Source organism: Mauremys reevesii, linkage group 4 (genome assembly GCF_016161935.1).
Source record: "Mauremys reevesii isolate NIE-2019 linkage group 4, ASM1616193v1, whole genome shotgun sequence".
Classification (NCBI taxonomy): domain Eukaryota; kingdom Metazoa; phylum Chordata; order Testudines; family Geoemydidae; genus Mauremys; species Mauremys reevesii.
In genome coordinates this window covers 126846720-126873810 of record NC_052626.1, presented here as the reverse complement: position 1 = coordinate 126873810, position 27091 = coordinate 126846720, and the positions used below count along the sequence as shown (strand labels likewise).

The 27091-nt window shown below is 46.3% G+C and overlaps 2 protein-coding genes across 8 annotated transcripts in view; one reads left to right on the top strand and one right to left on the bottom strand.

Moving 5' to 3' along the window:
• The window catches only part of FGD2 (FYVE, RhoGEF and PH domain containing 2), a 40179-nt gene extending 33594 nt beyond the window's left edge, over positions 1-6585 (bottom strand). The window contains exons 1-2 of one of the 3 annotated variants that reach the window (XM_039538788.1): positions 6265-6585; positions 5494-5618 (exon numbers count right to left, since the gene is read on the bottom strand). The gene's annotated coding sequence lies outside the window, so the exon portion shown is untranslated. Of the gene's footprint in view, positions 1-5493; positions 5619-6131; positions 6149-6264 lie in introns of those variants that run through there. The other 2 variants (XM_039538786.1, XM_039538787.1) reach the window with 2 other exon arrangements.
• Positions 6586-6654: 69 nt separating this feature from the next.
• On the top strand, positions 6655-27080 carry MTCH1 (mitochondrial carrier 1). 5 transcript variants are annotated; one of them, XM_039538789.1, is made up of 12 exons: positions 6699-6961; positions 8252-8336; positions 10466-10572; positions 11311-11388; positions 12195-12252; positions 14108-14159; positions 15477-15536; positions 20389-20482; positions 21527-21574; positions 22396-22463; positions 23292-23367; positions 24678-27080. In XM_039538789.1, the coding sequence occupies exons 1-12, from the start codon at positions 6797-6799 to the stop codon at positions 24747-24749; spliced, it is 963 nt and encodes a 320-aa protein (XP_039394723.1). In that variant the 5' UTR covers positions 6699-6796; the 3' UTR covers positions 24750-27080. The 5 variants fall into 5 exon arrangements, with proteins under 5 accessions (XP_039394725.1, XP_039394726.1, XP_039394724.1 ...); XM_039538790.1 differs by lacking the exon at positions 22396-22463 and having other exon boundaries at positions 6673-6961; XM_039538793.1 differs by lacking the exon at positions 10466-10572 and having other exon boundaries at positions 6829-6961.
• The last annotated feature ends 11 nt before the right edge of the window (positions 27081-27091 follow it).

Below are 27091 nucleotides of genomic sequence, written 5' to 3'. Positions count from 1 at the left end.
GTACATCTAAATTAAACCAGCTGGATGGGTGACCTTAATGAAGTAAAGTAGACCCTGCAGTGCCAAGCCAGTGTGTGCAAATCTGTAAGGGAACATACAGTAATAAACCAGTTTGCCCCTGGTGTGACAGGCTCCAAAAAACATGCTAGTACATGCAGGTTATCAGAGACCCAATGATAATATGCCAGTGTGTGCATGGCAGTGGAAGATCCTACAGTAACAAGCTACTGTGTGAATGCTCTGGGAGACCCTGTCATAAAACACTTGAATGTACATGTATCAGAGGGGTAGCCATGTTAGTCTGGATCTGTAAAAGCAGCAAAGAGTCCTGTGGCACCTTATAGACTAACAGATGTATTGGAGCATGAGCTTTTGTGGGTGTTCACGATGAAGTGGGTATTCACCCATGAAAGCTCATGCTCCAATACGTCTGTTAGTCTATAAGGTGCCACAGGGCTCTTTGCTGCTTTGAATGTACATGTTATCAAATGCCCTACAATGGCTACTTAGCACTGTGTGCATGGCTATAGAGAGACCCTATACTATCCCACTGCATGCACATTATGAGAGAAGCATGAGTATGTGTTATGAGAAACCCAGCAATAATATGCCAGGGGTCTGCATGCGACAGGAGACTCTCCTATAACACACCGGTGTATGTATAGTTTGTAATGTATGTGCTGTCATAACATGCAGATACACCCTGCAGTCACATGTTATGGGGAAGGATATATAATCATACAAGTCTAGGATTGGAAAGGACCTTGAGAGGTCTTCTAGTCCAGTCCCCTGCAGTCATGGCAGGACTAAGTATTACCTAGACCATCCTAACAGGTGTTTGTCTAACCTGCTCTTAAAAACCTCCAATGACAGAGATTCCACAACCTCCTTAGGCCAGGGGTTCTCAAACTAGGGGTCGGGACCCCTCAGGGGGTCGCAAGGATATTACATGGGGGGTCACGAGCTGTCAGCCTCCACTCTAAAGCCCGCTTTGCCTCCAGCATTTATAATGGTGTTAAATATATAAAAAAGTGTTTTTAATGTACAGGGAGGGCGGGTTGCACTCAGAGGCTTGCTATGTGAAAGGGATCACCAGTATGGAAGTTTGAGAACCAGTGCCCTAGGCAATTTATTCCAGTGCTTAAGTATCCTGCCAGTTAGAAAGTTTTTCCCAGTGTCCAACCTAAATCTCCCTTGGTGCAATTTAAGGTAATTGCTTCTTGTCCTATCCTCAGAGGTTAACAAGAACAAATTTATCCCTCCTCACTGTAACAACCTTTTATGTACTTGAAACCTGCCGTGTCTCCCCTCGGTTTTCTCTTCTCCAGACTAAACAAATCCAGTTTTTTCAAACTTTCCTCACAGATCATGTTTTCTAGCCCAGTGGTTCACAACCAGGGGTACATGTACCCCTGGGGGTACGCAGAGGTCTTCCAGGGGTACATCAACTCATCTAGATAGTTTCCTAGTTTTACAACAGGCTACATAAAAAGCACTAAAAGTCAGTGCAGACTAAAATTTCATTCAGACAATGACTTGTTTATACTGCTCTATGAACTATACACTGAAATGTAAATACAATATTTATATTCCAATTCATTTATTTTATAATTATATGGTAAAAATGAGAAAGTCGGCAATTTTTCAGTAATAGCGTGCTGTGACATTTTTGTATTTCTGTGTGTGATTTTGTAAGCGAGTAGTTTTTAAGTGAGATGAAACTTGGGGGGTACGCAAGACAAAATCAGACTCCTGAAAGGGGTACAGTAGTCTGGAAAGGTTGAGAGCCACTGTTCTAGACCTTCAATCATTTTTGTTGCTCGTCTCTGGACTTTCTCCAATTTGTCCACATCTTTCCTAAAATGTGGCACTCAGAACTGGATTCAATACTCCAGTTGAGGCCTTATCAGTGTAGAGTAGAGTAGAAGAATTACTTCTTGTGTCCTGCTTACAACACTCCTGCTAATACATCCCAGAATGATCTTTGCTTTTTTTGCAACAGTGTCACACTGTTGACTCACATTTAGCTTATGATCCACTATGATCTTTAGATCCCTTTCCACAGTACTCCTCCCTAGGCAGTCATTTCCCATTTTGTATGTGTGCAACTGATTGGTCCTTCCTAAGTGGAGTACTTTGCATTTGTCCTTATTGAATTTCATCTTACTTTCTTCAGACCATTTCTCCAGTTTGTCCAGATCACTTCGAGTTTTAATCCTGTCCTCCAAAGCACTTGCAACCCCTCCCAGTTTGGTATCGTCTGCAACTTCATATGTGTACTCTCTATGCCATTATCTAAATCATTGATGAAGATTTTGAACAGAACTGGACCCAGAACTGATCCCTACGGGACCCCACTTGTTATGCCCTTCCAGCATGACTGTCAACCACTGATAACTACGCACCCACCTTGTAGCTCCATCTAGGTTGTATTTCCCTAGTTTGTTTATGAGGTGGGCATGTGAGACAGTATCAAAAGCCTTACTAAAGTCAAGACAGACCACATCTACTGCTTCCCCCCATCTACAAGGCTTGTTACCCTGTCAGATAAAGCTATTAGATTGGTTTGACATGATTTGTTCTTGACAAATCCATGCTGACTGTTATTTATCACCTTATTATCTTCTAAGTGTTTGCAAATTGCTTGCTTGATTATTTGCTCCATTATCTTTCTGGGTACTGAAGTTAAGCTGACTGGTCTGTAATTCCCCGGGTTGTCCCTATTCCCCTTTTTATAGCTAGGCACTATATTTGCCATTTTCCATTCTTCTAGAATCTCTCCCGCCTTCCATGACTTTTTGAAGATAATCGCTAATGGCTCAGATATCTCCTCAGTCAGCTCCTTGAGTATTCTAGGATGTATTTCATTAGGTCCTGGCAACCTGAAGACATATCACTTGTCTAAGTAGTTTTTAACTTGTTCTTTCCCTATTTTAGCCTCTCATCTGACCTCATTTTCACTGGCATTCACTATGTTAGACGTCCAATTACTACAAAACTTTTTGGTGAAAACTGAAACAAAGAAGTCATTTAGCACTTCTGCCATTTCCACATTTTCTGCTCTTATGCCCTTAATAACTTCTCTTTGAAAAACTGCCAATGCTCTTGAACTGTTTTTCCGTTTAGATTTGCTTCCCATGGGATCTCACCTACCAACTCCCTGAGTTTGCAAAAGTCGGCCTTCTTGAAATCCATTATCTTTATTGTGCTATTTTCCCTCCTATCATTTGTTAGAATCAAGAACTCTCTCATTTCATGATCACTCTCATGCAAGCTGTCTTCCACTTTCAGATTCTCAACCAGTTCTTCCCTATTTGTCAAAATCAAATCTAGAAGAGCCTCTTCCCCTAGTAGCTTTCTCCACCTTCAGAAATAAAAAATTGTCTCCAATACATTCCAAGAACTTGTTGGATAATCTGTGCCTTGCTGTGTTATTTTCCCAACAGATGTCTGGGTAGTTGCAGTCCCCCATCACCACCAAGTCCTGTGTTTTGGATGATTTTGTTAGTTGTTTAAAAAAGCCTCATTCACCTCTTCTTCCTGGGTAGATGGTCTGTAGTAGACCCCTACCATGACATCACCCTTGTTTTTTACCCCTGTTATCCTTACCCAGAGACTTTCCACAAGTCTGTCTTCTATTGCCAGCTCAACCTCAGTCCAGATATATACATATTTGATATAAAGGCAACATCTCCTCCCAGTAACAAGGCAGTGGGTAAAGGTTACGGAAGGACATACAATAACATAACATACCGGTGGGGACATGATATGGGAGGGCACTAGAGTTGCCAGATGAAGAGAGGGCACTTCCCCCCGCTGGCCACGGGGTGGTGCCCTTATGCCCCACACAGCACAGCTGGAGCAGGACCCCAGTTTATTCAAACCTGGAGGTTCTGGGGGTTGGGTCCGGAACCAGCCTGCCCCTGCCAGTCTCTGACTCCACAGGGGATGAGGCAGCGTGTGCCATGCAGCAGCCTGGACTCCATTTACTTCGGCATCTTGCCTGGATGGGGCACAGGGGCCACCAACAGATCTCGGGGGAGGGGGGCTGGCTCATCTGTGCCAGCAGCAAGATGGCCAGGGGGTGAAGCCCATTTCCTTTCCAAGCCCCGACCCCAGCCAAGGCAGGGTCTGCACGAGTCCCTGAGCCCTTAGCACCAACAGGGTGTGATCTGCTCCAGGGGTCCAATCTAGGGAGCAGGTTGCCCCGCAGCCTGTGTGTGTGGTTTGCTTTGCTCCAGAGCCCCACTAGCAGGCCCTGGCAGCCTCGCGGGGCGGGATCTGGCTTCGTCCTGGGTCACCCAGCCAGCACACCCCTGCTGATGCCCTTTCTCTCTCCCACGGAAGGGGCCTCATTAACCCCGTGGGCGGTGCCAGGAGTGCCTGGACGGCCCCCCTGCAGTGCAGCTCCATGGCGGAGGGTCCCCCTAGCAGAGGGCAGCAATGCTGCAGGAGTCATTAGGCTGAATAGCTGTGTGGTGACATCCATGACGCGAGTTGTTGGGGCCTCTGCCCAGTCCCTAGTGGCGAGCACCAGATCAACCAGATCGCGCTCACCCTGCTCTACGCTGCCGCCGGGAACTCTGTCTGCATCTGGGAGCCCAACAGGTCCGGTCGGGGCTAGCTTGGGCCCCCAGGAAAGGGCAGCTCTTGTGAGGAGGGAGACAGGTGCTGCATAGGCAGAGGGAGCAGCCATTCTAGGCTGGGCTGGGGCCTGCTCCCTCCCGGCTGGAAGCTGTGTTATTGAGGCAGGGGCGGATTTGGCCTGGGACTATTGGCCTCAGCGCCAAGGCTCACCAGCGCCAGAATCCTGGTGGAGGGGGAGCAGGAGGGTGCCCCCTGGCATAGACAGGGTGAAGGGCCACAGCCAGGACTGGCATCGGGGGCAGCTGCCCTGGCACAAACCCCAAGCAGGTTAGTCTGTCTGCGCTAGGGCTTCGCACTACAGCAGCTGCTGGGGCAGGTCCCCGAGGAAGATGATCAGACCCAAGGGTGGGTGAAAGCAGAACCCAGCGCTGCAGCCCTTGGGGTGACTGGCTGGTGCGCTGAGCCCCTCTGTCACTGCTCCTGAGCCCAGCTTTCCGCCTCTAGCCCAAGGCCAGGATTGCGGCCCATGATGCCCAGGGACAGGGTGTGCCCAGGGACACTCCGTGCGTAGTGCCCCAGAGCCGGAGGTCCCAATTTGAGGGGGTGATGGAGCCCTCTGGGGCTGGAAGGGCCCTGCTGGGAGCCTTGGAGACTAGGCCAGTGAAAGGCCTGCAGGAACGAGTGCCTCCTGCTGAGCGTGCCCCAGACCCTGATGGCCCCAGCTCCTGCTTGTGGGTTGCAGCCTATCGAGAAGCTGACGGACCACCTCAGGCCTGTGATGCGTCTGACTGTGAACCAGACCGTGAGCAACCATGACTTCGTCGTCACCGGCTCCAAGGATCACTACGTCAAGGTACCCTGGGACCCTCCCGCTCATGGGCAGCACAATAGGTCATTTTTACTCACCTTTATCTTCTCCACAAGAAGGGCTTTGCTGATAAAAGCATCGAGGTTTCTCTCTGGGCTCCTGGCCTGAGGGCTCTGCTGAAGGTGCTGATGCAATCCAAAAACTTCAGTTTTTGGGCCTCGTCCTATGCCCCACAGAGATTAGACACAAACAGAAAGGTTAGCATGGAAAGGAGCTGCCAGTGGAAGAGACGTCAGAAAGCTTCCCCCCAGTGCTGCTCAGGCTTTGATGTGCCGAATGCCATTCATCTGGCAACAAGAGTGACTATCTGGGGAGGGCAGGCAGCTGTGTGTGAAACCAGACCAGAGAGGGAGCAGATCTCACAGGGGTTTGATAAAGTGGGAGGAACATTGGGTGTGACACCCTGACACCCCAATATTCACCACTGTCATAGGATATGTTTTGTACAAAGTATGTTTTGTAAGGTATTCTAAAAGTCTTTATCTGATAGACATTAATGCCTCGTTAGATTGAAAGTGCTATCGCTGTATGTGAAGTTATGAAGTTCAGCTATGTATGTGTTCCTGAAACACGTTGTGAGGTTCAAAACAGCCTTTCAGGTACAACAGTAAAAAAGCCAAACAATGGCTTATAGAGGAAATGCATACAAGCAACAGGGTTACCCCAGGAACTGTACCCAATAGAAACCTCTCTGAGATAACGCTACACAATGGGAACTGTTGGACCCAGGTCACAGCAAATGAGTTTTCCAGCAAGTGGGAAGAGGAGATTAAAAGGGGGAAATGACATGGGGGGGGGGGCGCTCTCACCTGAAAACACCTGAGGGACAAAGATTGAACTACGAGAAGTGATGGTCCCAGGCTGGAGAGAGATTCCCAGCCTGTGTAAGAAAACCTGGGAAATCCAAGCTGCAAAGCCAAGGCAGCTTGTGCCTTAAGAATCTGCCCGCCTGTTTCTCACTCAGGGGGTGTGTTTGCTAGTGTAGCTCCTGCCTATCTAGCGTGTGACGCTTAGCCTGCGTGTTGTGTTTATTTATTCGACCAATCGGCTCTGCCCCGGGCCCGGCCGCCCCAGCTGGAGTCAGCCCCGGGCTCGTGCAGCGACCAGGGCGAAGGCTAAGAGCTGCGATCCCGGCGCATGAGAACCCCAAGGGGGCAGCAGACTCCCTGCCCGGGGGCCCTAGGCCACGCCTTCTCCGGCGGGCTGGACGCGGGGTGACGTCACGACGTTACGCTCCTGCCCCGCCTTTGCCTAGTCACGTGCGTACGTGCCCCGACCCCCCTGACCCGGAAGCGCGCGCCGGTGGCCCCAGCTGGCCTCCCCGCCGTTGTTGCCGTGGGGATGGCAGCTGCCGCTCTGCCTGGGGGCCTCCGGGCCCCCCCCGCCGGGCTCGGGGTGGGGGGCAGGCCGGAGCCGGTGGAGGGATCCGAGTGCCTCTTCGTGGTGCTGGGGGCTGGCTTCACGGCGCTGAGCCACCCGCTGCTCTACGTCAAGCTGCTGATCCAGGTCCGGGGCAGAGCGGGGCCCCCCGGCGGGGGGGGGGAGCCCCGAGATGAGCCCGGGGGGCGGGGACGCCGTGGGGGAGACCCGGGGCGGGTGGCCGCACTGGTAGTGTCACTGAGCCACTCCCCGTGTATCCAGGGGGCGTGCGGCCGGCGGGGGGGGCTGAGGGGATTTTGGGGCGCGGGCTGTTGGTAGGTGCGGATGATGGGGGAGGGCTTCAGACGTGAGTGACCTTGGGCTGGGAGACGTGGGCTGCTCGGGGGTGGTGGTGCAGGGGATCCAGGGCATTGCAGGAGACCTTTGTGCACAGGGGTGGGCCTGGAGCATTTTGCAGGAGTGCTGGGTGTGTGTGGAGGATTCAGGAGCCTGGTCTGTCATGGGAATGTCGAGGGGCTTGGGCTACCGAAGGAGAAACGGGCACTTTGGGGACTACATGATTGTGTGAGATCAGGGGTGTAGGGCTGTCCTGGGGTGTGTGCGAAGAGTGAGAGTTGATAGTGCTTGCATTGAGGCTGTGCAGGGCTCTATGGGAGTCTTGGAGAACTGGAAGGTATGGGGGAAATAGTCTCAGAGGTCAGAAAAAAGAACAAGAGTACTTGTGGCACCTTAGAAACTAACAAATTTATTTCAGCATACGCTTTTGTGGGCTACAGCCCACTTCATTGGATGCATAGAATGGAATAGAGTTCAGAGTCCAGAATTTGGTACATGCCATATACAAATATGAGAAGGCTGGAACATGCAAAAGTTTCAGAGCCTGCTGCATGCTTGGGTTTCTACATGTATGTTTGTGGGACACTGGTATGTCTGGGAGGGACCATGGCATGTGTTTGAGCTACTTAAGGGTGAAAGCTTTGTTATGTGCTATGTGGAAGAGGTAATAGAAGAGTTGAGTGTTGGGCAGTCTGTGAAATAAGGAAAAGAGTGGGTCTTTCCCATTGGGTCACACTAGATGTGGGTGGAGTCTAATGCCTGGACTATATATCAGAAATACTGCTTACTCAGGAATGTTTGTAACACTGGTGTCTTGGCTTACCAGGGTGCCTACATTAATGGGGTTCTTTGAGAAAAGGAAATGAGTTTCTTTAAGCATTGGGGATACCCTGGGGGAAGGCGTTTGTGTATGAAGGGGGGAGTGATATCTTTACACTAAGTTTGGTATAGATTGGAGATGTGGAGGAATACAGCTCTGCTATAACACACGATACAGATGCTCACCTTCTTGTGATCCAATGGCTTTGCGGGGAGTCCTTGTAAGAAGTGGGTAGTAGCTGACTGGTGTTTCTTTTGAAGGTCGGGCATGAACCTCTACCTCCAACCATTGGGAGAAACGTGCTGGGAAGAAAAGTATTATACCTACCTGGCTTTTTCACATATGGTGAGTATATCTTAGTAATAGCTTGAGACCATATTCTGAAGGGGAAGGTGTGGGAACTGCCCATTTAGGACCTATTTAAATCAGCTAAAGTGCACACGTACTCAGTTACAATACAGTAATGTCCTGATACAGCTCTGTCTTGTCTCTGATGCATACTTCAGGTTTCTGTCTCTCATGCTTTGGCAACACTCATACTCTTTTTCAAAAGAAAAAGTTTCTTTTTCTTGCTAATGATACTATTGAGTTCAACTCCAAGCAGAGGTGGGACCTGAAATGTTTTGGCTGATTGCTGCCTCAATATTTTAGTCAAAGCTTTTGGCTAGATCTGTGTAACAGTTGTTGCAAGGAAGAAAAAAATAGTTGTTGGGAAGAGCTAAATCTTAAGTACACTGCTGCAATTTACTAAACTGTCAGATGTTTGTAATTTTACTAACCAGGTGGGGTTGAGATTATTATGGAGGTGGCTTTACATTAAGGTCTACTCTACACATTTAACCATGTCACCTAACTCTGCTATTCCCTGGCCCACTTGTCACACTGTTCTGTTTCGTAGCATAGGTGGTGAATGTAAATGTGGCTTATAGTTGAGCTAAAACTTTGCGATGAAGGATTTAGCCTGGTTTAAAGGACAGTGAAGCACCTCTTTACACTACAAAATATGGATGTGTTGTAACTTGATCCTCTGACGTGCTTGTTTGTATGTAGATAGGGCCTTAAAGAGACAGAAATACGCAAAAAAGGAGTAAAGAAGCAGGGGAGGGGAAGATATTTGGAAGAAAAATACATTTAAATTTCTCTTTAGAAGTGTAGCCGCATGAGAGAGATGTGGGAGTCATACACTCATGAATCCTGCTCCTGGTGCTGACAGTGAATTTCTCTGGCCTTGGGCACATTGCTTTGCCTCTTTTTTTTAACATGGTCATAATACTTGAGGGGCAGGGAGTGACGAGTGTCTGTGTAAAGCTCTTTTAAAATGAGAAGGCAGAAATGGATGGGATCCTGAAATCTGGCTTGAAATATCTGTTAACGGATGAGGGAAGGAATACAAAATGCAGTAGCAATCCAAGTCAGTAAATTGAAAACCTGTTCTTATGGCTCTGGAGATGTTAGGCAATGGGAGTTCTACAGTGTCTCCCCTTGTTGTCAGATGGTTTATTTTCATAATATGTTTGCAGTGATGTGGGGGGTCTTGTGATTTAAGGAATCCATGCCATGTGCCACTAAGGAACAAACAGCCTTGTAGAAAGCAAAGAGTGGGTGGGCAGAAACAATCTGTTTTAGTGCTCAGCAGATATTGGGTCTAATTCACCTCAGCTGTAATTCCACTGAAATCAATGCTGTTACACCAGGGATAAATTTGATGCACTTGTTTTTCTTCTCTTCCTAGCAGTCAGCTGTTCTTTGATTAAGGCACTGTATAAAACTTCAGTCATTACACAGATCTTAAAGAACTGAATAAGTTATCATTCCTGAAATCTATTTTAGGTACTTATTTGGCCCCCATTATCTGAGTGCTTCACAAGTTTGGATGTATTTATCCTCACAACACGCTTGTGAGAGGGAAGTACTAGTATCCTCATTTTACAACTAGGAAACTGAGGCACAGACTAAATGACGTGCCCAAGGTCACATAGGAAGTCTGTGGCAGAGCAGGGAATTGAACCTGGGTCTCCTCTCTTCCAGGCTAGCACTTTAGCCATCCATCCGCTCAAACTAAGCCCTCTGGGCTGGAAGGAGGAAGAAACCCTATGCAACAGATAAGGGATTCTTCTCTCCCTGTCCTAAGCCAATTAAAATGCCTTAACTCTTAGTTAGGCAGAACATAATCAAGAGGTTTATTAGTCCAAGACATCAGAGGTAATGCGCCATCTCTAGCCAAAGGAGGGTGGGGGGAAATGCTAAAGTTTCTTTGGCAACTAGAAGCAGCCCAGAGCTCTTTCACATCCCATTGGAAGCTTCTGTGGGTCACTTGAGGTGCTATACTACATCATTTCAAGCAGATGCTTTAACATGCTTGAGTCCTAGTGCTGTTTAGATTGGAAGTTGGAGACTCTGCAAGCTGTTGTGTTCGATTCCCTGCTAACAGGATGATTCATGAAATGACACCAGTATAATGTTTTCTTATCTAGCTAGACACATTGTGGAAGTGGATGGGAAAATGGGCCTCTTCCGTGGCCTTGCTCCTCGAATCCTCTCTAGCACTTTATCCACTGTCACCCGAGGGACTGTGAAGAAGGTAAAAGGGCAAGTTTGTTTTTTCATAAGGCACCTACTGGGTCTAAAACTACATGATTTCACAGTGTTGTTGGAACGGAATTAAGTAGCATGTACATGTGGTTATGGCCACATCTGTATGTGGAGCATTAAACTCACTTCTTTGTGTGTGCGCTTTGCTGAGAACCAGTGAGTTCTAGTCAGCTCTAAAAATTGCTCGGAAGCAAGATGGAAACAGCTTTAGCCTCCAGTGAATTCTCTCTGGATGTGCCCATCGTTAAATCGGTGATTCTTCAGCTGTTTATTGTGTGGATGATTTTGTGAGAAGAAAGTTTTGTGCACCGCTTCTGCTCCCTCTTTATTCCATCCTCCTGATTATCCCTCTAGTGTCCCCTGTCCATGTGGCTTTATGGACCACTGCAAATGGTCCATAAAGCCATACATGTTGGTGATTCTCCTGGACTTTATTTTGAGAACAGCTTATGAAGTTATGAACAAGTTGCTTTAAAAACATCTGCATATTCAAATTGTAGCTAGTAGGAGCTTGTCTGCAGTTAAGGATCAGTGGTTTATGAAGGGCTGACCCCAGTAACCTTAAAGTTCCATATCAGGCCTGTTAGTCTTATCGTTAGGGGAAGTTCTTCTAAATTTGACTGAGACGTTGTTGGTTTCACTGTCAGCCCCGAGCACAGACCAGTCATTGTTCACATCTATCTTCAGCTGCTGTGTATTTCATTTATTTTTTCTCCTCCCACCCCAGGTCTTTCCTGTGGAGGACATGGAGCATGTTTCTAACAAGGATGATGTGAAGACTTCTCTCCGAAAAGTGGTGAAAGAGGTTAGGAGCATTTTCTCCTCATTAAACCTTTATCAAATGCAGGCTCTGAGAGCAATTTCAGTGTATGAATATTGCATGTAAATGAATAATTTAGAGAGCTCACAGTGGAGATAAATACCCTAGAGGCTGAAAACACTGGGGCAAAGCATACACGGCTGCTATGGGTGAAATTGCTCGGAAAAATACATAGTGAGTACCAAGGTATTGACACTAAACAGGAGTGCACCCTAGGACCTGGCTATTAAATATTTCATACACATATTGTTGAGAAGTTTACCATGAGCAGCTTAATGTCGATGAAGTCCTGTGAGTCTTTTAAACTTGTCACCTTTAATAAGAGGAAAGGGAAAAGATGTGAGTGCCAGTTTTTCACTCAATATCCAGGACCTCAGCGTTCAGGAAATCAAGGAGTGAAAGAGATGACAGATGGAAAAGTAGATCAGGAATGACAGTGACCGAGACACAGCCTAGGAGATGACCAGGCTTTGAATGTTTTTGGTCAGTGTACTAACACCCTTGTGATAGGGACATGGTACTTCTGTGATGTTTGTTATTTATAAGCCTCTTTTGGGCCCACTCCTCTGGCTTCAGAACATACTATGTAATTCAGCAATATTAAAATTGGCATAGGAGTCGTGTGTGAGAAACAAATCAGTTAATTTAGCCCTCTGAAAACATTTTCTCATGGCGGTAGCTGATCTCTTGTAGCTAGGTGATGATTGTGGAGTCAGTTGCAGTGAATAGGCCTGTTCCTTGTAACACAGTTAGCTTCTTTGCAGCTTTTAATGTGGTATGGTTTTTTCCAGACCTCTCATGAGATGCTGATGCAGTGTATGTCCCGGGTTATCTCACATCCCCTGCACGGTGAGTCCTGTTCTTCTGACCTGTTGCCTGCTCTTGATTTAAAAGCTTAGTCCCCTTGCCTGCCATGAGATATGCTGGATCGCCAGTTCTAGTCACTGAATTCATTGTGCTTGTTTCTGATTTTAAAAAAAATAATAATTCAGATTGGTAGGACTGGAATGGACCTCGAGAGATCTTCTAGTCTAATCCCCTGCTCTCATGGCAGGATTAAGTAGTATCCAGACCAGTGGTCCCCAACGTGGTGCCTGTGGGCACCATGGCGCCTGCCAGGGCATTTATGTGCGCCCGACTAGTGCCCAGCAGGGGAGAGAAGCTGGGGCCCCACACCTGCTGGGGACAGAATTCCGGGGCTGCGGGCGCCAGTGTTCTCTGTCCTCCTGGCTTCTCTCTGGCTTCTCTCTGCACTGCCCAGAGCTGGTGCCAAAAAAACCCAAAACACAAAAACAAAACAAAAAAACCCAAACCACTCTGACGCTGCAGAATGGACAGAATGCCGCCCCGTAGCATGTGCTGCCCTAGGCACGTGCTTGCTCCATTGGTGCCTGGAGCCGGCCCTGTGTGTGAGTAATTGTTGGCGCCCGCCACGCTCTTCTGAAAACATGAATGTGCTACTGGCCACAAAAAGGTTGGGGACCACTGATCTAGACCATCCCTGACAGGTGTTTGTCTAACCTGCTCTTAAAAATCTCCAGTGATGGAGATTCCACAACCTCTCTAGGCAATTTATTCCAGTGCTTAACCACCCTGACAGGAAGTTTTTCCTAATGTCCAACCTAAACCTCCCTTGATGCAATTGTGCCCATTGTGATTCCTAGCATCTGAATCCATAAGAAGAGCATGAGCTACAAACTGACACTAGGAAAGGATAATACTCGGCATCCTAGGGATGGGCTATTCAGGGCTTGGAGATGAGGCTGTCTCTTACAGCTCACCCTGTAGCTTATACTAGGAGTTTTACAAATATAAAAGTATAATTTAGGCAGGCCAAAAAAAGAATTTGAAGAACAACTAGCAAAAGACACAAAAACTAACAGCAAAATTTTGTTTTAAGTACATCAAAAGCAGGAAGCCTGCAAGGCACTTGGGTGATCAAGGTGCTAAATGAGCACTCAGGAAAGACGAGGCCGATGCAGAAAAGCTAAGTGAATTCTCTGCATCGGTCTTTGCTGAAGAGGATGTGAGGGAGAGTCCCACACCTGAGCCATTCTTTGTAGGTGACAAATCTGAGGAACTGTCCCAGATGGAGATGTCAGTAGATGAGTTTTTGGAATAAATTAAACAGTAATTAATAGTCACCAGGACCAGATAGTTTTGACCCAAGAGTTCTGAAGAAACTCAGGTATGGAACTGCAGAACTACTAATTGTGGTATGTAACCTATTGCTTAAATCAGCCTCTGTACCAGATGACTAGAGGATAGCTAATGTAATGCCAATTTTTTAAAAAGGTAGTTACAGGCCAGTAAGCCTAATTTAACATTTAGGCACATTGGTTAAAACTATAGTAAAAAAACAGAATTATCAGATGCATAGATGAACAAGATTTTGGGGGGAAGAGTCAACATGGCTTTTGTAGAGGGAAATCATGCCTCACCAATCTATTACAGTTCTTTGAGGGGGGTCAACAAACAATTGGACAAGGGTGATCCAGTTCTTATGAGTTCTCCTGCTATTGGACAATGACATGGAATCCAGCACTGCTATTAGGGGGTGCTTGGGGAGGACTAGTTGTTCACTAGTCTCAGGATGATGGTGGGACGCTGTGGCTGATGGTGTCATTTCCACCTCCCAGACCAGATGCCTGTCCATTTAAAAAGTCGTTGAGCTTAATTTGCTGCCTTGTTTCTTTTCTTACAGTAATCTCGATGCGCTGCATGGTCCAGTTTGTAGGTCGGGAAGTCAAATACAGGTAAGCAGCTCTGGCATTTGTGTTGGATGGTTAAAGCACAGGACTTGGAGTCAGGAGTCTTAGGGTCTGTTCCTCTTTCCCTCAGAATGGTGGAGCTGAAATAATAATGCACAAGGTCGTGCCGTGATTGCACAGCCAGGAATATAACTGAAATCTGTGCTTTGTCTAGGAGATGACTGGCCTTGGGGCCAGCAGTGTTGTGCAGGGAGTAGGGAAGGCTGGGTTCTGTTCTGTTCGCAGTGTCTATAAAGTCCAGTATCCCGTCTCTGGCTTTCGCCAACTGTTGTAATATGTCTACCTGATTACGCAGGTCTGCTCATAGGTGCACTCCAATTACTTTGGATTTTTCCTTGGATTACTGTCCTGACCAGACTTTGAAAACAGCAAGGAGGTGAATTGGGCTGAAGGGTGTATAGTTCACAACATGGTGCTCCTGCGGCTTGTCTGGGAACACTTTTCCCCAAGCCTGTTGCAACAGGGCCATAGTAGAGCATTGGCTTCATTGTGATGATTGTAACTTTACAAGAACCATCTAGGATGGTCTAGTGGTTAAGGCAGTAGCCTAGGAGTTGAGAGACCCTGGTTCAATTCTTGGCTCCACAACAGGCTTCCGTTGTGACCTTAATAGTTTAGTCTCTCTGTACCTCAGTTCTACAATGGGATAATAGCACTGCTGTACCTCATAGGGCGGTGTAAGGGTAAATACTGTATGTTAAAGATTATGACACACTTTAAGACCTACTGCTGAAAAGTGCCATATAAGAGCTAGGTGGTGGCAGTGTTACATTTTCATCCCAAAAATGTAATAGGTTCCGAATACTGGTCACTACATCTGTGTTTAAATAGTGATTTCTAGCATGCCTTCCCCCCGTTCCTCTCCTGAGAATCATGCTAGAGGGAGCATGCTAAAGATGTACCATAGCACAGTTACAACATGGGTTTCAGAGGGAAAAAGTCTTCATGCTCATGATGGACAACAGACCAGAGCCCTCCGAGCCACAGTGGTTAAACATAGCTGTAATTAGCACAGTTCTGATCCCAGTGTGGACAGAGCTCTGGATTGAACGTGAACCGGTGGACAGTTGCAGAATTGACGGCTTTCTTTCAAAAACACGCACACCCCAACCCAAGTCATTGGATTATCCCAGGAAGGTGGTGGTTCCAGCTGTGCATGCAATAGAATTATTCCCTGGGAATGGGGGTGGTTCTCTCTGGTGCTGGAAGATATCAGTGGCATTTGCAAGGATGCTATTGCCCAGAGATCATGAGCGGGGTTATGCACTCCACTTAGTTATAACTGTTTTCCTCTCTCAACAGTGGTGTGTTTAGCTCCATTGGCAGGATTTTTAAAGAAGAAGGGATCTTGGGATTCTTTGTGTACGTGAGTCTTTGTTTAATTTTTGTATTTTCTTCCTTAATTGCAAAGCGTTAGGGAAAGCAGTCAAACCTCAAACATCAAAAAGCCTGTCTCAAGTCCCCTCTTATCTGAAACCTCATTGCCCAAGTGACTTCCCTGTCGCTGGAGCATTGAGTCTTTCCTTTGTGTGAGCACCAGTTTGGCCTGTAGATTTAGGGGAGTGTGCATGCGATTCTGACAGTGTATTCAATCAAAATTTCAGTGTGCAAGGGAAACGCTCCTTTATACATTTCTTTGATGTTGGGTCCGAGTGATGTGAAGGGGCATTTAAAGCACTTGCTTGTACAACAGATACTAGCGAGAGATCAAGTGAAAAAACGAAAGAGGTGCACTATTGAAATAAAATAGTTAAAACATGGTAAGAGGCACATTTCAAATGCCTGATGCACTCTGGGTTGGAATTAGCAGTGCTTCATACTGTGAGTAGGTTTGACTTCGCTATAGCAATGTAGAATTCTAAAGACAATGTTGTCGAAATCAAACAGCGGTAAAGCTCAGAGGTGCTTCTGACCTTGTTATGAAGCAGGATGAATTGACACTGTAACAAAAGAGGAAGTCTGGCAGATAATTAAGGGTTTAAGTCAAAATTTCACATTCCTCCTCTTTTGACATCTAATAAAACAGTCACCTGCTGCTTTTATTAGCAACAGTTGGGTAAGTCATTTTTTTTTATTACATCAGTAATAGTGAAATAGTCTCTGATTGAAACTGCAAGAGGGGATTTTGGTCAGGAGGCTTTTGGTGTGGGAATTGTCTGCCCTGGGAAAGTTAGCCAGCACATTGTGGTTAAGATGTACTATCTGATTGTAAATGAGCCCAGGTTGTCATGACTGGGGTTTTGTCCTGCTTTGAGCAGGCGGTTGGACTAGATGACCTCCTGAGGTCCCTTCCAACCCTGATATTCTATGATTCTATTACTGTGTTTCTCAACCAATCGTTAAATGCTGGTAATAGTCTGAATTCACAAGTGAAAATGGTCTGATGCTGGGAAAGGCCTATTTAGTTAGATGCTGGGTCAGGAAAACACGGAAGCACATGCTGAACTTCTGGAAGACAATGGGACTTTAATCATGTGCTTAAGACCCATTGAAGCATGCACTTAAACACTATCCTGAATAGAGATGCTTTCCTGAATCAAGGATTTGGTTCCAGCTGTGTATTGTATGGCATCCAGGTTTCAGTTTAAACAGCTTTTGGCCTTGTCACATGGCCACAGGTCTCCTCTAGGAGCTTTCCCATGCTTCTGCTGTCTCATTGCATTCTTGCTCAACAGTTCAGCACGTGTGTGTGTGTGTGTGTGTACTTCCCCCTTGCTGTTTTTATGCCTTTTTCCTTGCTCACAAATTGCAGGTTTCTCCTCTGCTTTGAGTCCACAGTCCTCTTGCCTTCAACGGCTAAAGTAGAGCAACATGAGGAGGGAGCTCATCAGTTCTGCTTGCCATGGGGATGGGTCTTGAGGTCACGTGGTGATGCAGCATTGCAGTATCTTATGTTGTAGGATGTGATAAGAGGAAGGGGAAGAAATATTTGAAAGGAGCTTCAATCAATTAGCAGGGCCATAGCCATCCATGCGAAAAAAAAGTGCATGAGTCCCTGCGCAGCAGTACCTCCCCGATGCTCTCTGCGACCACGATGGGGAAGCTGTATCAAAGCACAAACAAAAATAGGGGGTTATGGCAGGTGTTTCCTGGCAAATGTTGGACTACCCCATCAAATGTTCTGCACTTGAGAAGATTTAAAGGCAGATCAGAAGAGTATACGCAAAATCTGTGTTCTCTGCTGCCCCCTGGTGAGGGGAAGGGCTCTTGTAGCAGGGTCTCTTACACCTACTCCCTTTGGAAGGGAAGGACAGATGTTTTTGGTAAAGGCGACTGTGAATAGAGGACTCCCAGCTGGACTCCTCTGCCTGATTGCGAAGGCTGGAAGTCCCAGAAATTCTTCAGCTAAACACCAATTCCTCCCACTGCTCCCTCTTCAGATTATCTGGCTGATGGATCGGAACCACATTGAGCCTAAGAAGGTGGTGGTATTGGGGACCCCAAGCCCAGAAGAGGGAGCTGTGCTTCCCTTTAGCCTCTATTCACATTCTCCTTTCGTTAGAACCTGTACAGAGAGATGCAGGCACTAAGAAATGCTGTATGAAGAAGCTGATCGTGCTCCCTTCTCTATATAAAATAAACTCTGTTGGTAACCCATTTAAACTTAATAGCTCACAGGAAGTGCATCAATGCAAATCCACTAGCACTAAATTCATCAAACTCAACTGGCTATGGGTTGCATTCAATGGTTCCATGGAGGCAGAATTCCATGTCTTCCTTATTCTGCTTCTATCATGTCAGTAGCACCTGCCTGCCAGTGTGACAGGCTGATCATTTTATCTCTCTTCTCCGAAATGAAGTCCTTAAGCTGTTAAGTGAAAACTTCTGAGCAAAGCTGATCTTTCTCAGACCCTGTTTGGAAAGCTATACCTGATTTTCTCTTAGGGCAGTAGGACTTCCAATGCTAGTCCTTGCATAATAGATGTTGTTGGATTTTGATACGTCATACAAACTTTTCTTTTCCATCTCTGACTGAGTAAGGATAGTAACGCATTATGGTTCTTACCATAAATGTAATCCTAGAGATCCAGCTTCGTACAAAGAAAATGGAGGAAAGGTCTATTTACAAAAGCAGAGACCCAGTAAACACTACTTCCAGACTAGTAACAATGTCAAGAATCTTCCCTCCTTCATTAGCATTAAGCACAGCTACATTGTATTTGCAGCTATTCAGGGCACTGCCTTCCAAATTTTTCTTGTGAATTACTGTAGAGAGAATGTTTTTACACTATATGCATATTTTAAAATTGTAAATTAAAACCAAACTATCTGAAAAATTAGAACCTTCACTTTCTCTATCATATGTCTTGCTCATGCGTGCGCGTGAATTACTTCACTATATAGCTAATCCTCAGTTATATATCCCTGCTTGTATTGTTCCTCTGGCAACATTAACTGCAGTCTTCAAAGCTGTTCAGCCATTCACAGCACAGGATTCATTAAAAAATATAAAAGCAAACCATTAATGTAATCAAGATGGACTAAACCATGTTGTTCTGTTTAAGTTTGTCTTGCTTCAACAAATGGAACAGGAAATCTGTTTGTTTCCTGGCCAAAAAAGGCAATCTGTTTGGGGTGGGTGGGTAGAAGGGGACTGAACTTCTATAAATGAAATGGTCAGAGGAGGCTCTGTCAAGCTCTGAAAGCCCCCACCTTTCATTTACCATAAATGTTCTAATTTTGGGAGGAATATTCTGAATATCTACTTTGGTTACTGAGAACTTCCAAAGCCTTTGTCACTGAGAAATGAAAATACATGACCAATAGCTGTGAGTAGGACCTAGGCTAAAGCAATGGGCTTGTGCTCTGTTTCTGCAGAGGAAGCATAAACTAATTAAGTGGCTGTTATGGCGGAGGCACTAATGTAGTTGAGGCTGGTGCACAAATAAAGAAATTAATCTCCCAAAAGCCTCATTAATTTTTAAGTGCCATTAAAAATGGGAGTAGTGGAGTTCTGCTATTAGGGTACCAGGAGCACTGGCCTGCTCAGTAAAATGAGCGACAAAGGTAAAACCAAAGGTACCTGCATCCCAATTCTTCACCATTGGCTTAAGTGGAATGCTTCCAGCTGCACGGTCCATGCAGGACTGGCTGGCCGTGCCCCAGACTGTGTAGGGAACGTTCCGTTATGGGGCTTCAGAGTAGCAGAACTTCAATGGTGGTGCCCCCACGCTGAGCAAAACTGGCTGTACCCATTTTCAAAAGAGCCTTTAATGAACCTCTGTAGCTAAAAGGGGCTGCAAACTGTTCATCTTAAAATGGTGCTAGTGGCAGGAAAGTAGTTCCCCAAATGGTAAAAGGGACAGAGAAATCTGAAGGAAATAGTTTCTCCCACCTTCTAAGAGGGCCTTGTGAAAAGGCTGAGGAAATGCAGGCAGAAACAAACTTACCAATAGGAAATTATCAAGCAAAGAATCTTGTTGAGACTTCAAAATAGAGATTAACCAAAATAGAGATTAACCAATGAAATGGTGCTTAAGGAAGAACAAGGGGGATGGGCTGATCATGGGATTTGAAGCCTTTTACTTATAGATCACTTGTTCAGATCCACCATAGGTTGGTAGTGGCCAAAAGGCATTGCTCAGCAACTGTTTAGTGGGCTGAGATGACTTGGTAGTTCTTAGTCCAGTTCATAGCTATGGGAAGGGCCTCCAATTCTAACGTCTGTTAGATCATCTCAGTCTGTCTCCCTGCAGTTGGAGTCCATTCCTAGGGTGAAGGTGTCAAGGGCTTTGTCTTCGCTGCCAAAAGTGTTTGTTTATTCTGGGATGACTATCGGGTGTAAGTTATACTGCTGTAAACAAAACCCCTTCTGCAATGCAGAGAACCCAGGTTTCAGAACCAGCCACTGCAACTGGTACTGATGAGCATCCTTGTTGTCGCTCTCAGGGAGATCAAGGACCAAATATGTGTGAAGAATGAATTCTTCATCCCTTGTAGAGATGTCCGTGGCTGGTCAGGGTTGAGGCCCATTTTTGTGGGTTAGTGAGGGAGAGGCAGGGGAAAGCTTTCATTGCCACTACCTGAGTTGTACCTGAATAAGCAGGATTTCTGTTTTCAGGGCTGTCAGTTTGGCATATTTAATCAGCAATACATGACTTAAATATACAATCAAGAACAAACCCAGTTTCCAAAGCCCTTCTGCGGTGTTCTCTCCCATCCTAGTTGCCCAGGAGACTTTCTCTGCCTTATGTTCATGTTCTTATTCTTTCAGTGGTTTAGTCCCTCACATCCTGGGAGATGTGGTCTTCTTGTGGTGCTGTAACATCCTGGCTCATTTCATCAACACCTATGCAGTGGATGACAATGTAAGTGGTGATTCTGTTGAACTGGAGCAGCAGGGGGTTTTGATGCCTTAGCTCCAGCATCAGGTGGTTTGTAGTCAGACCTTAAAATAGAGGGGTTAATGGAAAGTAGGGTGCGTAGAAATCAGTGGGCTTTGGATTAGACCCTAAAAGAGGGATGAAGATGTTATGTTCAAATCGGGGTCCAGTTTAGGTTGAGATTTGGAGGGGAAGGGGTCAGGCTCAAGCATGAATTGGGGCTGGAGTTTGGGTTCAGACTCTGCCATTCCAAATCTTCAGCCTCAAATGGTGTGAACATCACAAGCTCAGCTGCATCTGAACTAGAAAATGGACCCTTTTCATTTTGGTCTAAAACCATTGGGCTGTGTTAGATCTATTGACTCAAATGCTCGGCCTCCACTCTTACCCCTCCCTCCCCCAAATATCCTAATGGAAACAGACTTACAAGTGGTTTTGATAGTTTCTTAAGCTACGTTATAGCTGTGCAAAGCAGCCAGGTTTCAGGGTACAAGACAGGTAGGAAAGTGTGATGAAACTGCCAATCGTTAGAAACTGTGAATACATAGAAAGTAGAACCAGTTGGTTGAACTGTTCATTTTTTCCCCTGTGTACTCTTTACATTGCTGATGTGGCATATAGAATCTTTATTCCCTAGGTTACTGGATCAAACGTAAGCCAGGTTGTGAGTAACTAAAAGTTACTCCCATGCAACCAATGACTGGTGGCCTTGATAAAATTAGGAAAGGGGCAGCTTATATCTCAGTAAAAAGATGTCTTTCCCACGAGCTACTGCCGTGGTTGGCACGAAGGGTGCCCTTATCCATCTGTTAACTCCACACTCCTTTCTTGGGTGTTCCACATATGTGCCATATCGTGGCTACCTCTGGTTTTCTGCCATTTAGTTTACTTTCTCTTGTTCAGTACACTGAAACCTCATTGTGCTAAGTTTTTGTATGAGGTGGGTTTAACTTAAGGACAAAATAAGATGCTGACATCAGCTGCCTTTTCCATGACCCCACTGGTTTCTTCCTTTCCTCTCCATTGCAGTTCAGCCAGGCATCTGTGATCCGGAGCTACACGAAGTTTGTGATGGGGGTATGTAGATGGTCGGCACGCTACTTCTCATCCTCCCCTGCCCCACGTTCTCTGGTGTGAGCGCTCATGCATAGATGTTCCCAGGCTACAGGCGTGTGTGTGCGCACTGTGTATGGGTGTTGCTGTGGATGTGGGTAATATCTGTGCGTCCCCCTTCCTATTTGTAGGTAAACTGATATAAGCTCATGTCTAGTCTCCATGTATCATGGGACTGAGTATCAGAAACACAGAGGTCTCATTGACTTACAGTTGGAGTTGTGGGTGCTCATCATTTCTGTGAATTGGTTCCAGTGTGTCTCTTTCCCAAAACATTCCAAATCCGAATGGGTGTGCTTTAGACCTAAAGATCAGAGTAACTTCACTAATACCCAAAATGTTATAGTTTTGATGTATTGAGTAACAGGGAGACACTACCCCTCTTCTTGGACTTACTCAATGTGACATGCAGCACCACTAAACTTTCCTCTTCTTGTATAACACAGTCAGACCAATCGTGTGGCAGCTCTGTGGGTGGAAGGAGCACAGGAGAGGGGTCTTTGAGGAAACTCAGCTCCCAGCCTGAATAAATACTAGCAGAGAGATACAACAAAACTTTCTTTAGCCAATAGCCTTTGTCACAGCAGAGGTTAGAAGTTGCCTGATGGTTTGTTGTTTGTTTGTTTGTTTGTTTGTTTGTTTTACAGCACCCAAAATGTGCTAGGCACTTGCAACCTATCCTATTGTTGCATGAAGCCTTCCGGCTTGACCTTATTGTTTCCTGCTGCTTTTAGAGTTGAGTAGTGCAGAAGGGAGCGGCTCAGTTTGGTGATTCTTGGTTTCAGATTGCTGTGAGCATGCTGACGTATCCCTTCCTTCTAGTGGGAGATCTCATGGCCGTGAACAATTGCGGGTATGTCTGTCATTCTCAGGCCTAATGTTTTGTTCTCCATTCTGTGAGACCTTTTTTCTTTTGACAGAGATCAACAGTCAGTAGTTTTCAATAATAGTCTTAACACTTGCAAATGGAACCATAAATTATATAGTCCCTTACAGGGTCAGATGCAGTCTCTGTCCCAAAGACTCTTTGATCAGAAGGCACGGACAAGACATGAGACAATAGTTAGAGGGATGCAGAGATATTCAGTGATGTGGTCCGATAGGAACGAGAATAGAGAGGGTACTAGGGAGATAGGATCAGAGACTGCTCTAGCACAGGGGGCAGTGCCCCAAAGGGGGTGGGAGGACTAGACGATCAAGAGGAGAATCCAAGCAAGGAGGATGGGCGTTGGGGAGAAACGAGAACAAGCGAAGCTGTCTTCTCCAGCTCAGCCAGCCTTGCCACCCCGAAACACACACACTCTCTTCACGTTGATTCCTCGGACGTGGCAGATTGAGAATGGAGGGAAACCTAAAGGGGAACGGGAACTGAACCTTTGCTCTAGAATTTTCTGGGTAACAGCTGGTTCCTTAGTGTGCAGATGGAGCTGGGGATGCAGGTTTATAGAGCCACGTTTTGAATGTGTCCCGGTAACTCAATATTTGCACACGTCAGTTGTAATTGACTTACGCAGTATGTCATGGAATGAATTATTTATCAGTAACTTGGCCTTTAGCCTGATGCTGACACTTTCAGTATTCCCACTTACATCTAGTCCTGTGTGCTGTCTGATGCTCTCTCTCCCTGCGTGGTGCAGCTTGTGTCCATTCTCCTCATTGACCCTCTCTCTTTGCCATGCAGGTTACATGCCGGCCTCCCTCCGTACTCTCCTGTGTTTACATCCTGGGTTCAGTGTTGGAGACACCTCAGTGCTCAGGTGAGGGCTGCAGAGGGCAGTTTTACTTAGTTGAAGTCGAAGCCAACAGCAGGATTTCCCTGGCAGTGTGGGATTGGCTGTGTTTATACTTAGGCTGTAAAGGCCAGCAGCCTGTCTTGTCTAATCTGCTTTGTAGCCTGTTGTTCAACACTTTCCATTGCTGTCATTCTGTCTCTCTAAGGTACTTATATGGCTCCCATTACTCCCTCACAAACTTGACTGTTATCTTCACAGTACATGGGTGAGACAGGGCAATGCTACTATCCCTGTCGCACTGATGGGAAAACAAGGCACAGAGGCAGACTTGCCCAAGATCTCACAGGAAGTGGAGCAGGGACTCAAACCTAAGTCTCTTCAGTCCTTGGCTATTGACCTCTAACCATTATCCTTCCTCTTCCTCATTCTGACCCTTTATCACCTCAAGGAGGAGGCCACTTGTGCAGGGCAATTTTGGAAACTCTTGTGTTATGTTCCCACCTGATCTTGCAAGCTATGCTGGGGTTTGGCTAACTCATCCTGGATGGGAGACTTCCATGGAACTTGCATCATTCAAAATAAAAATTCCATGACACTGCTTGGATTGGTAGGGGAGCATCCCGCCAGATCCCAACTTATCTTGCGTTCAGCCTAAACAAGCTCATCCTTCCTGTTGTATAGCAAGTTGTGTGTGTGTGTGTGACCCCTTGGCTTCTATAGATATAGATATATATCCTTTACCTAGCTCCTGGGGTGTAACGGGGCTTTGAGATCCTCAGCTGAAAAGTCCTGTGGAAGGGCAAATTATTAAGCACAAAGGAATGAAAACTTGCAGGCTTGGAATCCTGAGGTTGAAGGAGTTCAGTGATCAGGCCAGAAGATGAGCAGGGGTCACTGGTGTTATAAATCAGGACTGCAAGGGCTATATTGGTAACTTGCAAGAAGCGTGAGGTTTGTGCCCTGTTTGCATATCTACAGAGGGTAGCAATTGCATGGTGCACGCCCATGTTTGTTTCTGCTTCTCTTGTCCATTGGACAGAAGTTGCTTGAGCTCTCTAGCAATTAAAAAGATGAAGTTCAGCTGAATCCTCACCCTTCAGTCACATGGAGGCACTGAGGTACTACAGTGGTGGGTGCTAGGAGTCAATCCCTGCTGTACAGTTCAGGGCTTAATCTTATGGCTCCCTGTTCCTGATTACCAAACACAGCACTGCCATTGGCAAGGGGGTCAGTGCAGTCCTGGCGCCTGAGAGGCTTCTCAGCAGCCAGTCAGGCAGCTGTGCCGAGAAGTCTCCACCTACCTCCCCTAACCCCTCTGCTCTTGTCTCTCCTAGGGGCAGTTGTTCCGAGGCTCCAGCCTGCTTTTCCGCAGAGTGTCTGCAGCAGCAAGGTTCCCCATTGACTAATTCTGCTTTCACTTTATTAACTCATTACCTCGGCTGGAAGAAAGGGACAAACATGGACTCTTTGTAAGGAACCCTTAAAGCCTCTTTTGATATTTTTCTTTTACATCTGAAGACCAAGGTGCAGGAACAAGCCACCTCCTGTCCAGCGAGGCCGGAAATAAATCAGCCTGTGGAGAGCTGGCTTCTGAACTGCAGCTGGGTTGAATTCCCTTTCTGGTGGTTGGTTTGACCATGATGTACCAGTGAGAGCAGAAGGGTGTTGGCTCTTCGGCTCAGCTTGCAGTTCTTGAGTCAGAAGGGACAGTCTGTTTGTTTAAAAGTGGATAATACCCAGATGTTTAAACAGCCCAGCCCAGAGACACTATCAGGGATCCTGGTGCAGAGACAAGAAGCTGCTTTAGGCAGCACATACTTGGGAGATGCTAACTGGAAAGCAGCAACGTCTGAATTTGCCCTGCTGACTGGATCATGCCAAACCCTGGCCATCCCTTTTTGTGCCGCATAGTGATACAATAAGTGAGCGTAAGCTTCTTAGCACTCTCGTCTCCAGCCTCCGCCTTAGTGAACATCCTCTTTATAAGTTATCGGTCTACTGAAGCACCTTACGTCTTGATGTGAATGAGTCATCAGAGCCAGCAAGGGTTAAATAGAGGCAGAGACCAGGCTGGGATGAGGATGTGTTAAGTCCCATACCTGGTAAAGTACCACCTCCAGATAACCAGTAATATATCCTTCGCTCTGGAGGACATTTCATCAGCCAAGCAGCTCCATCCTGGGTTTGAATACCCCATGTCTCCCACATTCAAGCTCTTGAAGGGTATATGAACACCAAGGAGCAAGATGCTTTCCAAGGGGGTGTTACGGGAAATAACCTTATTAAATTAAAAGGAAACTGAGTCTGAGACAAGAACAATGAAGTCACAGTGAGATTAGTAGGACTAGAAGTGTCTTTCAGGGGAAGTGTTGGGGCTCGAACTAGAATGAGGAGAGCACTTTGGCGAGGATTATGCAGCTACTGCATGGCTAGGGGCGTGAGAAGAAAGGCCTGACTCTAATTGTGAACCTGCTGCAACAGGGGTTTAAGAATATAATCTATGGGACTCCCTGCTGCTGGATATTACTTAAACAACTAAACTTGACATGCAAGTGTGCACAAAAAGAATATTCCCTGGCTGCTGTGTGAGATAGGATATGGGATTAGATGGACCACTAGTCTGAGCTGGCATGTGTCTATTCCCGTACTGGCCCTAGTGAGTCTCAGTGGTGACTCAAAGTCAACCAGGACCAAACTCAGACAACAGCTCCAATTGCTGCCTCTGGCAGATCGAAGCACCAGTACTTGATACAGCTAGACCAGAAATGTGCCATCTTATTTCCGAGGTGCCAATGAACAGCATTTTTTTTTATATTAGTTCAATTTGCTAATAGGTAAGGTTGCTGCAAAATGAATTGGCTTAACTTTAAATGTGAACATTGTCTGTTAGCAGCTGACTAGAGTAATGGAACAAATCTAAAGCAGGAAGAGTGGAAAGAATATCAGACAGTGAATTTCATTGGGTCTCTGTGCACTTCAGAGACACTAAGCTGCATGTGTTGGTGTTTTGGGGCCTCATGTAGCAGAGCTCACCTGGTTGTGGAGTGGGATTTATCTACAGCTTCTGAGACAGAGGTTTTACCTGCATTCTGTGCTATTACTAAGGACAGGCAGCTTCCCCTCCATTTTAATCCCTGTCTTGCTCGTACTCCATTCCAAACACGTGTGCTTTCATCTTCCTTAAGTGGGCCCCAGAAGAGCTTTCCGGGACCACGAGCAAATGCATTAGTGATTGTCGCAATGTTCCTAACGCACAGTGAAGTGAGAGGCGGCCGCCCTGTGGTGCTTTCCTGCATAGTCTGCCCCCAGGGTGGCCAGAGAAAGCTCTGTCTGGATTGACTGGTTCCTGGAATATGCAGGGATTCATTTGGTGAATGGGACAACCAGCATCTTCCATACCTAAGGCCTCAGAGTCCTGAGCTGTCATTACTGGGGTGCTTCACTGGTACAGATGGGCTTGTTTCACACTTCCAAGGCCTGACCGTAGGATATGTTTTGAGTGAGATGTGTAACTGAAAGGCTTTGCAACCTTTGGAATCGCAGCTACTTCAAGCAAGAACCTCACTTCCCACCAGTGTTATGGGATCAGGCCTAGCCTCCCTTTACCCCTCCCCCCATCATCCCTTTTATATGGTTTGTTAAAGAGGAACAAGAAATGCATGGCCATATTCTGTAACTGTGAGATTCGTTCCAGAGGATTTCACTGTACTCTAAAATAAAATTAACAACAACCTCTCTTGGGCTTTGG

Excerpts from the sequence above, each read along its gene's own strand:
- MTCH1 (XM_039538789.1), top strand. The coding sequence starts at position 6,797 with ATGGCAGCTGCCGCTCTGCCTGGGGGCCTCCGGGCCCCCCCCGCCGGG. Across the intron at positions 10,573-11,310 it reads CCCGAGGGACTGTGAAGAAG|GTCTTTCCTGTGGAGGACAT; the intron begins GTAAAAGGGCAA and ends CTCCCACCCCAG. Across the intron at positions 21,575-22,395 it reads ACACGAAGTTTGTGATGGGG|ATTGCTGTGAGCATGCTGAC; the intron begins GTATGTAGATGG and ends TCTTGGTTTCAG.